This window comes from Amphiura filiformis, chromosome 12 (genome assembly GCF_039555335.1).
Source record: "Amphiura filiformis chromosome 12, Afil_fr2py, whole genome shotgun sequence".
Lineage (NCBI taxonomy): Eukaryota > Metazoa > Echinodermata > Ophiuroidea > Amphilepidida > Amphiuridae > Amphiura > Amphiura filiformis.
Window position 1 is genome coordinate 27149096 of NC_092639.1, and position 16370 is coordinate 27165465.

At 35.8% G+C, this 16370-nt stretch overlaps 1 protein-coding gene across 3 annotated transcripts in view; it reads right to left on the minus strand.

The window, feature by feature from the left end:
* Positions 1 to 979: 979 nt before the first annotated feature.
* The window catches only part of LOC140165999 (synaptotagmin-12-like), a 283434-nt gene continuing 268043 nt past the window's right edge, over positions 980 to 16370 (minus strand). For 2 of the 3 annotated variants that reach the window (XM_072189360.1, XM_072189362.1), the window contains 4 exons: positions 14268 to 14489; positions 4012 to 4132; positions 2833 to 2966; positions 982 to 2027 (listed from right to left, as the gene is read on the minus strand). In XM_072189360.1, coding sequence (XP_072045461.1) covers positions 1857 to 2027; positions 2833 to 2966; positions 4012 to 4132; positions 14268 to 14489 — 648 coding nt within the window. In that variant the 3' untranslated portion in view covers positions 982 to 1856. Of the gene's footprint in view, positions 2028 to 2832; positions 2967 to 4011; positions 4133 to 14267; positions 14490 to 16370 lie in introns of all 3 variants that reach the window. The other variant, XM_072189361.1, reaches the window with a different exon arrangement.

The window sequence follows — 16370 nt, forward strand, 5'->3', positions numbered from 1 at the left end:
TTAAAGTTATTTTCACTTTAATTTATGTGTTCTGTGGTAAATAAACCGCGTTACTATCGGTAGTGTTAATTTTGCTGTACAGGGTGTCCCAGAAAAAAAACCGGGCGAATGAATTTGGGCGTGAGTCGAGAAATAGACATCAGAATCCACAAATCTTAAAAGCAGCGTGTAGCCCATCTTATTCTGCATGTTATACGCTAATTGTACTGGAATCATTTGACTGATTGCGAAGAAATGAGCGATCACAAAACGCATGCGTCAATTCACTTCATTCCAAGTTTGAAAGAAAGATCATTCAACACAATGCGCACTAGATAACTGTCAATGGGCTTCAATGTTTTTCGGTGAAATCCTTTTCGTTCTTTTTAAACACCCTGTTTCTTGCAAAACAGTTAATTAGGTTGTGTTCAAATTTGACAATCTCCGCGATATTCAAAATGAAAGCTTGCAAGATGATGTACGGTACTTGAAAATATCCTTTTTCGTTAATGTTGATATTAATGTTGCATAAAGAATTACTGCATAAAGAATTCCAGCTGCCTTAACATATTTCTCACACACATTAAGAAATTGTAATGCAAAGTTCAAATCTTTTAATGTTGCACGTATCACACGTAAAGTTGTAAGCCTTTGATCATTCTTTGTCATTCTTGGCTCAAATGTTCTTTGGAAAGTTAAAATATAAGTTTTCTCGGACAAACTGTTATTCATCTTCAGTGAAAGCATGAATAACACAACACCGTCAGATTATAAAATAGATAAAGTTGACTAAATTTAATGAGGTGCACAAACTTTAGGAAGCGGTGAGCGAGTATAGAAAAAAGCGCTTGTTGATCAAACTTGGAATAAACTGCATTGATGCGCGCATTATGTAATCGTTAATTTCTTCACAACCAGTCAACCAAATCAATTTTCGTTTGTGAAGCACAATAAAATTGGCTATGAGCTACATTTTAAATGTTTTGATTCTGATGTCAATTTCTCGACTTTTATTCATTCGGTATTTTTTTTTGGGACACCCTGTATAAGTAGTGTGTATTACAGGAATATAATTAAAATGCACCTGCGTTTAATGATACCGGAAGTCAATGGCCAGATGATCATTGACTCGTCCTCTATCTGTTCTCATGTTGAAATCAGCATACGTACTTCAAAATATCACGGATATTTACCATCGTATCTCTGCTGAATTTGTTTGAGAAGAAGGTTGCTTATATTAATGACCTCTTTGATTACCGAATCCATTTTTGCAAGAACCGACCTTTACTATATAATGGGTGTGTTTAACTATGGTGTACCCCGTGACGTCACTTTGAGCACACTCCATTCACCGGCATTCATAACTGGGTCTAATATTTCAAGGGTTGACGCATGTACATCATGAGTGAGTTTTAAGCATTTAGGCGTTTTTTTTATTGAAATATTGAATTCCTGAGCAGTTTTGTAACATCCAAATGTTCCCTTCTTCTTGTTTTCAAAGAAAATAATAAGATTTAACATTTATTTAAATGAAATAAGTGATACTTCGGATGTGGCAAAATTACTATAGGAACATCGTATATCGAATCTTATAATATAAAAATATGCAAATATAATTAAAAGCGATTTCCCCAAAAGTATCAGTTTATTATTTTTGATTTTGTGTTTGTGATTGCGAGAAAACATATCCGCATTATCACATAATAGCTGCTTTTTGAATTAACTCTATGGCATAACTAACTTTCCGAGGGCTGTTTCTTGGATTTACATGTTGTATGATATTTTATGAACACGTTATAAAACCAAACATAACGCAGCTATTACATTATTATTGCGGATATGCTTTCATGACTCATATGAAGATATTTGCATTTTGTTTATTTTCTAAGCGGATGCCACATAGCCACTGGTTTTCGTAAGGACATCATCATCTGGTTCCAATGTGCTAAGGGCGCACCTTTTGAATTTGGTCCAATGAGCACGTGACCAATACTGGGAGTCTTTCCACCACCACTATTCTCTGCCGCAGTTATCCGCAACGTTACTTTCTGTGAACATAATAGAAAACATTTAAATTAAAGAAGAAGCCCTGTCAGAGCACTTTTTCTGGGGTGAACCAAACTTGCCTTGTTATTAAATTACTCATTAACAAGGTTATCTCTGAATTTGACAGGTGCTAATTGATGTTTTAATGTTTTTGCATCAATTAACACCTATTCAGATATAACCCTGCAGGTTTTGTTCTCCCCAGACGAAGCGCTCGGGGGATTCGATTCCTCTTTAAGGAAACCATAAGAGTGGGAAGAATAGTAAGAATAGCAAATTGGAATATTATCTTTGATATCGCTCAGTATTCGCCATGTCATTTGGGCGGCTGAACCATTGGTGTACTGTTGCAATCGAGATTGCAATTACATTGCATGTACATTATTATAATTTTTATTAACATGCCGGGGACCAATTTCGTGGAAAAAGTGTGTTGTAACAATAGGAAGTCGAATTATTGAATTTCTTGATGTTTTGACCAGAAAATTGCTTTTGTGACTACAATAATTGTGTATTAAAAAGTCTAAACAAGCCTGTTGAATATAAAAAGACATAACAAGCCATTAAAAGTATAAACTCCCTTATGGGACAAGTGCCCAAATATTTGATATCTTGCATATTGCTTCGGTAAAACAGTTTTATTAAAGTGTAAAATTCCCGTGAGATCTATTGAGTTTTTTAATCCCTGGCATATATATTGACGGCACGTAGATCGGGTATGTGCAAGGGGAAATCCCTTCCTAAAACAGGTTATAAAATCCGGTTAAATAAAAGCATTTCCAGCATACTATGTGATTTTCAACTTACATCAAGGATATTCGCCGGTACTGAGTACATCATGGCTTCATTGTAAATGGGGCAATCATCCCCTCTTTTCGCAGATGTCTTCTTCTTGCTGATTTTCTTGCCATTTTGTAGAAGGTACACTTTCACAAACGGATCTGTTGAAATGAAAGAAAAAAGATAGTTTGATGCTTTCTTGGATACATAAAACTTGACGAATGCATCGATTCACTATAATATACATTATATACGAATTCTCAAATTACCACGTATGTGTTGATATATAAATATAGTCCCTGTAAAAAGATGTGGAACTGACTAATAATATTCAAACAAAATGAAAGCAATCTCACTGGTTTAAAGCAAACAATTATGTGTGGAGGTAAAAATATGAATATTCCGCCTAAAGTCCTAAAAGCAATACCAGTCATACATTCCCACACCCATTCCTGTTCGAAAATGGCAATATAGGCTATCCACCGGACCACCCAAATATATATATATTTCGATGCGAGTGACGTTTGAGCTCCAGTTATAAGCAATACACGGTATACTTATTTACTGACGTCTGAGAGGACGTGGATGCCTCATGACACCCGGGCAAGACACCTTGTCTATTCTTTTCTGAATATAGTAGGTATACATTTCGAATATCATCATCCTTTACTTTTAAAAGAAGGTAACATTGAAGCTCGCCGAAATGACAGTTTTTATTTTGTCGTAAACGGGCAGCGTAAATCATGAATGGTTTGACCATTTACAAAAGGACATCAGAAAAGTGACAGTAAATTGCTGTTCAAGGTCTTTAAACGGAAGGCGATACACACTACGACAGTGTTTTCTTTAGCCATCATGTTTGCTCGACAATATTTACTCAAATTTGTGAATACACCTGCCTCCTTTTCCCACCATATTCCCACTATCAGGCCCGTACGCAGCGGGGGGTGCGACCGCACCTCCCCAAATTTGCAAAAGTATACAAAAAGTCCCAAAATTTCAGAATTTGCGAGCGTAGCGAGAAAAAAAATCAGGTTTTTTACGCTTTTTTGGTCAAAAAAGGTCCAAATTTGGGGAAGAAAGTCTACTTTTCACAAAATCGCCCCCCCCTTGGAAAAAAAGTCCACTTTTTCAAAATCAGCACCCCCCCCAAAAATCCTGCGTACGGGCCTGCCCACTATTATTTACACAACTTTTGTTACCCACCTGCTACAACTTTCTTGTCAGACCATTTCAGGTTTCTGGCTTTTACAACTACCACCGTCAGGCGTTCGGCTGTCGGGAGGTAGCTCAATGAAAACAGAATATCTCCCAGGTCGGCTTGTTTCTGCAAAATATAAACGGCGTAACAAAGATGGTAAAAGGTGTGAAAATGTTCAAATGCCTACAATAAGCGATAAGTCTTTTATCCTTTTTGACTGTTAAAAGTAAAGGTTAATATAATGGATGTTTAAAATGACACGAGGCAGATATTCTACTTGACTTTCTCCACCACAATCAGTGGTCATATCGACTTCATCTCGATATCGCCTTACACGCCAATTTAACTGGGCGAACCAGTTTCAAGGTCAAGCTGAGTTGACATTGAAACTTTTAACCAGTCTGAACGCTACTAATTTAAGCATGACCTTGAAAAGTGGTGCGCCCTCATATTTGTTTTTAGCCAGCCCCGTGTTGGTACACTTAGTCAATAACATTTAGGGAGAGGTGTACCAATGGCAACCAACTCGATTAGTAAAACAAGAGTTGATCAAAACCATCTTTAGAAAATTTTAGAAAGGACTTCGTGTAAAATTTTGATGCCAAGTGACTTATTCTTAGGTACTTCATCCTGTAAATGAGCAATTTTAGTAGGGCCCTCTCCTCATCTTCTCAAAATACCGACTTTGGGGAAAGAAATGGCCGCCGCGGCGGGTGATAAATATGCGTTCATGAACGTCCTGCATTTAATTAAGACTTTTAAAAACGACGGAAGCTAGAATTAATGATAGTTGATATATTTTCTTTGTATACAATGTACACAAGCTACATGTAGGAGAATCAAAGACGTCAAAAACTAAATAAGATGAGCAAATGAATATTGACATTATCTCTTGCAATGACAGAAGTAACACAATACTCATGTATATTTAGCTACAATCAAATAACACTGGTCATGTTGACGACGTCCTTTTCTTCTTATACAGCAAGGCCAATCATAATCCAACGTGCAGCTTGAGTTTGATATTTGAATTGAGTATACCCACCCTGACTTATACTGGAGACAAACCTAAATACTTTAAGCTAAAAGATATGAATTAAATGTCTCTCTATTCTATTTTATGCCGAAGTATTGTATATATTAAAACAAATCGCATCTAGAATACAGTGTACTCAGGACATGACATGCATCGATGAAATACTAAAATCTCAAGGGCTTTACAATGTTAGATCTCGCGGTATAGATGTCGTAAATTCATATTCCCATGTCAATATATCTATACCATAAGAGTCATTAAAAAATACATTAATTTTGAAACTACAATGACATATTAACTACAATATATAGTCATTATTATACTTGACAAGATTTAACTTTTTAAGTTTTTTCTAAAATTTTCATGAACTTACTTGGATGAGAAAATATCGCACAACTTCGCGCATCGCATCTAGCCTAGTCAAACCAAATCCAAACGTAAACATGACAAGAATCCGTAACCTCATGAGGTTACTGACTCCGTTATTGTCTGCATGAATTTGTTATTTTCCTATTTATGTTTCCATACATGTATTGCAAACATATACTTCGACTCACTCATCTTTAAAACGAATTGACACATTTGCTGATATTTACAAAATGTGAGTTGTCTGGCGGCCAAGAGGTCATTTACATGAGGATTTTCAATGGATACACATAGGAAATTATTTTCCTTGTCATGATTATTACCAGACTGCGCTGCTACGCTGTTCGGATTTCAGAAGATGGTCATCACCCGCACGTGAGTGCAGAGAGGTTTGCCGCAGATTGTTGTCACAGATAGTTCAATATTAACACAGATATGATATTTAATTATTGCTGTAATATAATGTTATGTAATTGAATTTGAGATATTTTGTTCTTGCGCCCATTTTTTAACTTGAAAAGCATCGACTGCACTGGAGACTTGGATATAGATTTGTCTATCAGCCTGTTGTTGTTTTCGAAACACCATTACGACATTTTTTAACAATATTTCAAATATCCTGAACTAGAAATGTAATGACAGTTGCTCACAAGAGAGTATAAAAAACTTGTAAACACGCATCTTTTTAGACGTGGTATTGCTGATTTGACTCTATTGCCTATAAAGCGATGACATTTTGTGTTCGTTTTTGATCAAATTTCTAACGGCTGTCAAACATTCGAGCAAAATCAAGTTGGCATGGGTTGTAATTCTGTACATTACAGGCTATATTAATTGATTTGTTTCATTAGTTTTGATATTGATTGAAACACCTGCTTTTTCCAACAGCAACATTGAATCCTCTATTAAACTCCAAATTAGATGGACCCTGTGTTGCATTTTGATGATCGAGGCAGTCTTTTACATAAATCAATAGCAACTGTTGGGTATAACAATCACTTCGATACAGCATGTACAAATTCCTTGGATCCTGGGCAGATGTGACGGATAATATGATATACTCCGGGTACCTCATCTACTTTAGGTATAGACAATATACTAGTACCTCAATGGAAGATCATGAAACGGAAGGTGGCATAAAAGCATAAACCAAAACATTAGATACCTATTCCAGAGCAGCTACATATAGAGGTACGACATAGTTCCTATCTTGACAGTGTACATACCTAAAAGTCCCAGTACGAGAAGGGCAATGGGTAAAAAGACTAGATTTGAATCTCTACCTCTTCACAAAGTGAACAAAAAATATAGTATACAAACATTATTTAGCGTTCATATTGGTTCGTCAATTCTGAAAAATTGGCATACAAAGTGCTCAATTTCCTAACAACAATTACTACTCTAACAGCAGATACCATTTCACCATTTAGAGTATGACATATTACATACAACGCAATCCATACGTGAAATATGTGCTAAGTAAATGAATTATCCCTTTCTACTCTATCTGTCAACATTTACTTTTCCACTATTTAAGTTAGTTTAAGTAATCTGAAACTTTCCCTCCGTGCTCAACAAACTTATTGTGTTTCTAAAGAAGAACCTTCTAAAGCAGTGCTTGTAAAGGAGCTGCTCATAATATGCCATGCTGGTGCATGCATATCTGTACATTGTATTCAAGTAGATCACAGACTGTGGATTGCGATCAGATATAATAGGTGTGAATATCTTCAGAAACATTGAGCGCAGAACTAATTATATTCAGACCGCGTACGACACTGTCGAGGATTTCCCCTGTTGGAGGGCACTATCCGTGATACATTGTAGGCTCACTGATATTTATATGTGAAGATGATTCTCCTTTCAGGTATCTGCTGACGTCACCTAAACGCTGAATTCCAATTAACTTTTACACCTATCATCAAAACCATATTCATAAATAGAGCCGTAGAATGCAAAATATTAAGGTATTTCATGTTTAATATTATAATGTTTATAGGATGACGCAAAAGGTTGCACTAGCCAAAACACTCAAAAAACCCTCTTAAAAGAAGTTTCACTAAATGGGTTGATATGTGCTGTAGATTTGGTTCAATGATAATTCAACAATTGCGTTGTTTCAAGTGTATTGATACATTATTTGAGGTGCATTAATGTAATGTTGCTATGTGTCTCCGCACATTTATTTGAGTACTAAATTTATGGAATATTAAAGCTAAATTCAATATCAAAACTACTTTGCTGTAAATTGTAACCCTTACGTTATTCTTGCAATAATACCACTAGGTTAACAGCCCTTTTTTTTTTTTTTTAATCGATGGTGATAACCTATTTTATAGTATAACAGTGTGGGTTTACTGTCAATGTTTGAGATTGAAGCAAAATCTTCAGGCACATGTAACTTCATAGGAACTACATGACTGTACGCATTGGCCCATTTTGTGTCAAGTATTGCCTTTGGCTATAAAGTTAAAATATGAAGTAAAAATGAAAACTTTGTTCAAGGAACATGTAACGTTAAGCTTAACCATTTCGATGACGTCACTTATCTCACCACTGAATGAACATCAGTACACTGCCATTTTGATGTAAAGAAAAGCTGCACTCATAGACGGAGGGAACCCGACTTTCACTTGCATATTAAGACCATTAAATGAAGTTATTTGAAGCAAACTGGCATACACACGGGGCAGCTGTAGTATAAGTTCCTGCGTTCTTCTACCTCATATACACATTATATTACACACCCTTTAATTCTAGAGCAAGGTAATCAATAGATTTCCATGCAAGAGACACCCCGGAATTTAAGTATAGGTTAATGCCATGTCTTTGATACTTGCATGGTGTTGTTGTTGCGTCTTCTATTCTGTGGGTTTTATGTTTTCTTTTCGAAAAGCTTCTTATTTTGGCTGACAATAGGATTGCAAATGCATAATTCACCTGAAATCAAGAATCGATTTCTGCGTATAATGCCGCTTTTAATGCGAACATTTTCCCCATTTAAGCGGCAACGATGAGCAAGTATCGGTACTGACAGGTACGGAAGATACATCACGGTTGCGGTGGTAAAATATGAGATAATTTTGTAAAATATTTCAAATACATTTTTTTTTAAATTTTATAATTCTTGAAACAGTTTTACCACTTTGTATGTGTATCTTGTTTTGATATTTATTCTGTAATATATAGCAGCATGTAGACTGATATTGGAGAACGGCGTCTTAATTCAGTGCAGTGTTTACACTCTGGTCACCTGACCACCCGGTGGGTAGTGCCTTTTTAAAATGCTCTTAATGGGAAATCGTAGGAGAAAACAATTCAACGTTGTTAGGATCATACTTTTGTCGAACTACACATTGACGGTATTTTGATAAGCATTTAAACCAAATTAATTAAAGCAGAAAGTATCACCATCAGCATGTAATATAAAACTGATTTTAGAGCTGGATTCTGCAAGCGTAGTGCTAGAAAATATCTACAAGTACTTTTGTTGATAAAATTGTAAATGTTGTGCTCGTATCGAAATCTCGTTTATGTGTCATATTTTATACCACTGTGTCGAGAACATTTCTCTGCAACGTTTAAAGGCCCTTTCAGTGATTTCACAGGAACATTAAAAAAAATGGAAATTTGTCAGAGTTGCTTAGAAATAAAGAATAAGTCTACAGAATTTCATTAAACCACTTTTCCCCTGAATACATCGACAAATTAGTCAAAAAACAGAAGTTTTAGAAAGGTTTTCTACTTCAACTCAGATCGACTCGAGAAAATCGAGATTTTCGTACAGTGCGCCACCAATCGACTGGAAAAACTTCCTAGTCCAGTGTTTCTAACACGGGGAAGTAGAGTCTAAATTGATTTAAAACAGAGTAACAGACGCTTAATTTTTGTAGTAGAAAACAAAATAAGCAATTAAACGTCACCGAGGCAAACTAACGGTCAATTCAAATATGAAAAACAGTTAAAATTGTGTATTTTGTTTAAAATAGTAGCTACTGATGTAATAAGTAGTAGAAACAATACGCAACGCGTGTTGGTATGGTGGAGAGTGAGCTTCTTTCGATCTCGAGTCGGACTTTTTGTACTGTCAGTATCAAAAGTCCAGATTCATGTAAATGCTTTATTTTGTTTAAAATACACGGCTTTCGACCGAACCACTAGCAGGCTATGTTAGCACATCTATGCCAATTACAAAGGTACCAAAATCTGAATTTTAATGATTTTTACGATCGTCCGGATGAGCAAATCACTGAATGGGCCTTTAATCCAGATACATGCCTAACGCTTAAGTAATTGCTATGTAAAACGCAAAGCAATATGCAGAGCAACGTTTATGGCAATAGCCTCCAGTCATTAATAATCTTGATAATTTTGTATATGGTACTTGGAAACATTAATACCAAACTAAATGTCAATCTCTTTAATTCTAGGAGAGATTTTATTTAACATCCCCTATAGCTAACAAGTAATTTAATTAAAAAGTTACAAATCGACTACAGCGTACCTTTTAGGATAAAATATGTACATCATTTGTCAATGTGAAAGTAGTTGAGTTGTATTCTAACATATGACATCTACGTCCACACCTGAATAACTACGTTAGATAAGCACATTAAGATTATCCTGATAATTACATGGACAGTCTATGATGTTATCTGAAATTACCATATTTTCATTTTATATATGACATAAATGTCGTTCTGTACATTACATCAGAGATATGTTATGAATTGTACAATGTGCATCACTATATGAAAAATGCTTTGTAGTGTCCCACGGTGTCCATGGCGAATCCGTGCGCTTGAATCTTCAAAAGAGTTCATGAAGAGCTTTACGGATTCTGAAGGGGCTTCTATATAGAGAACCACAAAAGCCAAAGAGCATCTTACAGTCCCTGTTTGGTACCATGAGAGGACAAATGAAGAACCCATTTAGAAACTTGTTTTAGAGAGATGGGGGTGATAGTAAAAGAGGAGCACACTTCCATTTTAACCATTTTCCAAGGGTTACTTTGGTCACACTCTTTATGCTAAGGGCATGGGGATTGGTAGATTTCGATGATATAGAAATAAGTACAAACATCTCAATGATATGAAATTGCTTGGTACGCTAGGTTGGTAGACATGAATAGGATTTTAATCTTTCCCCAGAGAAGTCCATTTCAGAAGCTGAGCTTTTGGAACACTAGCGAGTGCCATCTTCAGAGCAAAAAAGCATCTTTGGCACTCACTAGATTTAACTTTTTATAATATGTTTTTATGAACAAGGAAAATATGTGCCAACAGGGGAAATCCTTGACAGTATCGTACGTGGTCTGAATGTATATCAGTTCTGCGCTCAAGGTTTCTGAAGATATAGACACTTTAATTGGTAAGACGAAGGTAAATTACAATGATGAATTAAATTACTGCATATTTCCAAAATTCTGAATATCATCTGAGTACTTTGATCAGGATTATCGTGTTTATCAGAAAGAGAAAGGATATATCATCAGATCCCGTAACCATTTGCGATTTAACCCTACATGCGTCACGCCAATCCTCACATCGTTACTGCGCAATTCACCGCAATAACGATGGTCGCTAACGATGTACGCATCGGCGTGACATATTGAAGGTTAAATTTAAATTACAAAGGCTTTCGGGTTTTTAAGAACCCTATTAAAACTTTACAAAGTTATGTTATATTTAAGCTATAAAAATTTCCGTTTCAGAGTCTAGATTGAACATCAACGTAGCTTGTGACGCTATCACGGGGTCTTCATTGAGCGTAGTGTTTGCACTCCTCCGGTCTCCTGACCACCCCGTGTGTGGTCAGTTGACAGCAGATCACAGACCGCAAATACTCATAATAGATGGGGGGCAAGTCGTATCCAGCGTCCCAAAAGTTATCCTCCCATTGCCCAAAATTATGTCGTTTTCCCCGACCAGTGTCAGAGGGTCAGTGGATTGTAATGACCGTTCTCAATCAGCACCTCCGGGAGAAAGTAAAGGGATGCTGCAGCGAAGAATACTAGTCTTGTTTCAATAGGCTAAGATCGTAGCAGTTAGGGTAAGATTTCATACGACGAGTCTGTAGAATATTACTTTTATATTCCAGCATATGAGAAGATGACAGCAGAACGACCACGTGCACTGTACTTGCAGCATGATCAGCACCTCCTGGGAGATACTGAAGGGATACTGCAGTCAAACAAAATTGCTTCGCTAGCCCAAGATCGCAGCAATTGGAGAAAAGACTGTAGTCGCTTGCTCCGCAGCCAACTGATAATAATTATGATGGTTTGCTGATGATAATGACTCTTGCTTTGATAAAGGAGAGTATGCAAATATTGACATGCTTGTTGCGCTTAGTAAAAATGATAAATGTTAACTGTGCTCCTTCTGAATATTTTATAAGAAAGGCTAATCGTAGCACCACCCTTTGTACTCAATATATTGAGGTGTAATTGTACATGAGGTAAGGCAGAATAGGGGATAGAATGAGGCTAAGCGTTGTTTTCTTCTTACAAAGGTATCAGTTATTTTCCATATGAAACAAAAAAGCAGGACGCATAATTTACTTGAGTAATTGTTAGCTGTAAATGTTTCGCGGACCAAAAACAGGGAGCACACACATTATAGCGCCTTATGGATAGTAATGGTACGTTGTAGAAATGGAATGTACCGGATAGATGATACCCAATTGCAACCGAGATATAATATCATAAGACACTGCGAAGAGTACTTAGGAAAGCTGTGTATAGTGAGGAATTCCTTGGTACCTGTAACGAAATATTGAAGCGATAAATCTTTGTGAAGTATAGAAATCTAGGGAGGGGTTGTAACAATAACACAAACGCCATAACAAAAAATAAGAAACAAGCCGAAGATTTTAAGTTTGACCATTGTAGTTGGGATCATATTTAAACGCAGCAGATATGACAAAGCGCCCCGGCACACTTATTAAATGAATCGTGGGAATTCACTCCATACGCTGTTTCCGTTGTATATGGGACACATAATTGCCTCAACGGCCCAGTTTTACCATGATGTAAACCTATATTCTTAACATTTAATTTACAGAAAGGTTAGTCTTATACAAGACATTAAAGCAACACCTTCAATTTTATTTCAACTTCGTGAAAGTATCATACATTATTCAGGGCAAAAAAGGAGTATAATAATACAAATGTACATGTAACATATCTGTTAGCTTGAATGTTCGGATCTAATCATCCAACCCCGGGAGCCATTGCCATATCCTGACGTGTGTGTCGGATTTCAGCTCATCGATTTTTTGAATACTAGAGTATTGTTTGTGCAAATGGGTCGCTTAAATTAAACAGCGATTTTAGCTGTTTTTCATAGTATAACAAAACTATCACAAAAAATGTTGGAAAAAGAGAAACAAATATAAATGCATCAACACACCCGAAAAATAAATCAATCATACGCGCACAGTATACGGAGTGCCATTATACTCAATCGTTGCACTTCGCGAGTACTATTCTAACCGCTTTTCTGATTGGCCCCTTTGATATAGGAGTGTATGAAAATAAAGTGATTGACGGCATTTCAAATTGTGCTTACATAACCTTACAACCACAAAAAACGTTCTATATTTAGCAAAAGGTTGCCAAGGTTATAGAAAAATAATATGCTCAGAAAATGCAAAAACATAGCAGATGGATGGGATCTGGCTTTTGCTGAACAGATTGGTCAATATTTTTGGTGTTCATAGTGGTTTGTTCCATGTCTATCGTTTTTATAAAGACCATGACTAAAGTTTTTGAAAATAAACGGTAATGCTAACAGTCCGTAACGACAATCTAATAAATTGGAAGGACACGCTAGACCTAATTGATTTGATCGATAACACATATGAAGCAACCACCACCAAAATTATGTTATTACGAAACCAGATTAATATTACATGTTAAAGCGCAACTATATCGCGACATAGAAATCTCTTGATGATATAAAAAAGAATGTCAATGCTAAATTACAACGTAATTGCAGCATTTATACTTGATATGGGTGCATAATGTATTTAAGACTTTTGGGAGCTGGATGTGTTTTTCTTTTCTTATAACTATACATTAATACCAAAAATAACGGTATTATGAAAAAACCTTTTGTAGTCCGTGATACAAAATATGATTCAGTAGTTCTAGGGTTAAATATTACCAAAACGTGATTAATCCACTACGATTTATAATCCACAAATCCACAAAATATGTTAGTTTGTATGGTAACTAAAACATTCACTTGAATGTACTTTCAAAGTCAATGTCGTTGCCGCGGCTCTTTTAAAGACCATAATTAATTCCAGAGACATGTTAGATGGTTTTAAAGGCATCATTAATAACATAACATGATCCGCTTATTTGTTGACACAAAGTACCCCTTAAGTTGAAATAAGTAGTAGACAAGTCTTATAATAATGCACATAAATGGTACTTTGCGGTGTGTGTTTGACTTCCCCCGAGATCATGATAATAACATTCAACTCTATAAGCCAGATATCTGTAATTAGCAAAAAGAAGTTTCTTTTTTAAAGATGTGCTTAAAAAGGAATAACCAATAGCAAAGGAGTAACCAATTCAATAGTAAATATTTGTTCACTTGATTTCCATTATCATTATTATTTTCCTCAAATAACTCAAAGTATAGCCAGTTGTATTCTGTAGCTCTCCCCAAACGGTATTTAAATTTATGAACAGATGCACTGATTGCCAAATATCTCGTAGTCAGTTCCAATCAGGTAGCACTTGACAGTTTAAACATCATGTCATGAACATCATGGGAGAAATGTCTGGACACTGAATGATTTTTACAAGTTATATAAGAAATATAAAAAATCAGAACGTGTACTTACACCCACCTCGTTAACATCGGTTAGACTAAGCCAAGTACTGAATGGTTCCGGAAAGAGATCCACGTCGCCCAGTCTCATCTCAGTTTCCCCGATGGCCTCATGTCTTGAGTAGCGATCGTATGTGAAGATGGTCATTCTGATCGAGTGATGTTCCAAATGCTCAGGCGGCATCTTTAATGTAAACCTCTCATTGTACACAGGATTCAAACTTCGGCGATATACCTATAAGAGACGGGAGTAAAGTACATAGAGTGTTATTCAAGCAGTTGAGAGGGAGTAGATGAAAATAATTCACGGGTAGCCTCTTTTGGAGTAGATATTGTACCATTCGAGGTTCATTTGTTTTAATGGTAGCATATATTTTGGTTATAATTTGCCTGTTTTCATTGATTAACAACGTTCAGGTAATCGAGGTTATCAAACAAATTTCTGTCGATAACAAAATAATGTCTGTGACATTTTTGCCATTTTTAGTTCACTTACAAGAAATCCGGTATAGTGAAGTATCTTATGATGCAATGTCTGTAGTATGTTAACCTAGTAGTTAATATAACTTTATATCTTTCCCACAATAGGTTTGCAGAATAAATGAACAATAGATATATTAATGCATTATATTTTTGACAGGTCGTGTGGTAATGTATAAATGATGAAGAAAATTCTTTTATTTATCTACAAGGCAGTTTTTTACAAGAAAAGTAAAACGGTTGTATACGATGGACGTGACCTTGGTGCTCATCTACTGCTCATGTAATGGCTTGTACAATTACCCAGAAACAAAATAACTACTTCTTTATTGATATATGTTGTTGTCCTGGGTTGTTGTAAGCTGATGCCACCGTAACCTTTCAATATGTGATTTATACCATATTTGAACATTAACTATATAGCCTGCAAAGACCGTGAAACATTAAAAAAAATCTTAACATTATAGCGTTCATAATATATGACCACCGAAATAATATAACAAATTATGACCATTATGCATGACGCATGCTTGTCATGGTCTCGGTCGCCGACATTAGTTCATATATTATAACCACTGATCCTTGAAGGTATGCAACTATGATTTGCTATGATTACTTCATTAATATTTCACATCTATCTCAAATTAGTTTTCTGTCTTCAGTGTACCTTAACACGTATTACCTAATAGCGTGACCTTACCACATCGCACGCGACCTTAACACGTTATACCTAATACTAATAATAGCAGGTAATAGCATATCCTTACCACGTACCGGCAGATGGCTATTTATACAAGATCATTGGGTACAAAAAATCTTGATTAATTTTTAAATTTCTGTCGTTTATACAAATGTTCAACACGACAAAGTCAAGTGCATGTAAATTAAAACAACGCAAATATACTATTGGATTATGATTCTTTAACATAGCCTTTAAGTACTTTCTCAACTACATAACCCGTGTTTGATATCTACATTATAATACTTCAAGCTGCTAACACTCAAGTTGAAGCCTTACAGGTTGTTGGCTTTTGCATTGCTGTGAGAACCATTACAACCCAGAACGAACTCGCCCGTTGCAGTGCTTTCGGACGAGTTCTTTTTTTCTTGCGGGTTGATGTATTTATTATTAACTTGCTTGCATTTTCCAACATTTTTATGACAATTTTGTTAACTAAAATCACGGGATTTTTTCTCGTGTATGAAATAGGTTAATAAATGCGTATCACTTGTTGCTCGAGAAAATATTGTCGCGGTCAGTTTTCAGACAATTTCCCATCCGTGTGCCCTATCTAAACAAACAACGAAAATAATGAGATATCTGGGCCACTTCAAGTCCGATATTTACATATTATTTTTGAGAAATCGTGTACCTTTACCGCAAGGAAGTGTGTCGCATATGGTATTATTTACTGAAAATCTTTATTACATTATGTGGGATATGTGCGAGAGTCAAACACATTAGACGAGAGGCGTCTGGAAATGTCAAGAGAGCATAAAAGTACGAAATGTCCAGCAGCATTAAAACGTGGAGAATTGCATATGTGACTGAAACACCTACTGTTTATGTAGGTTGGGGTAAGAATGGAGTTTATAAATGACATTAGAATTGGAAATTTAACAGAACTGGACGAGA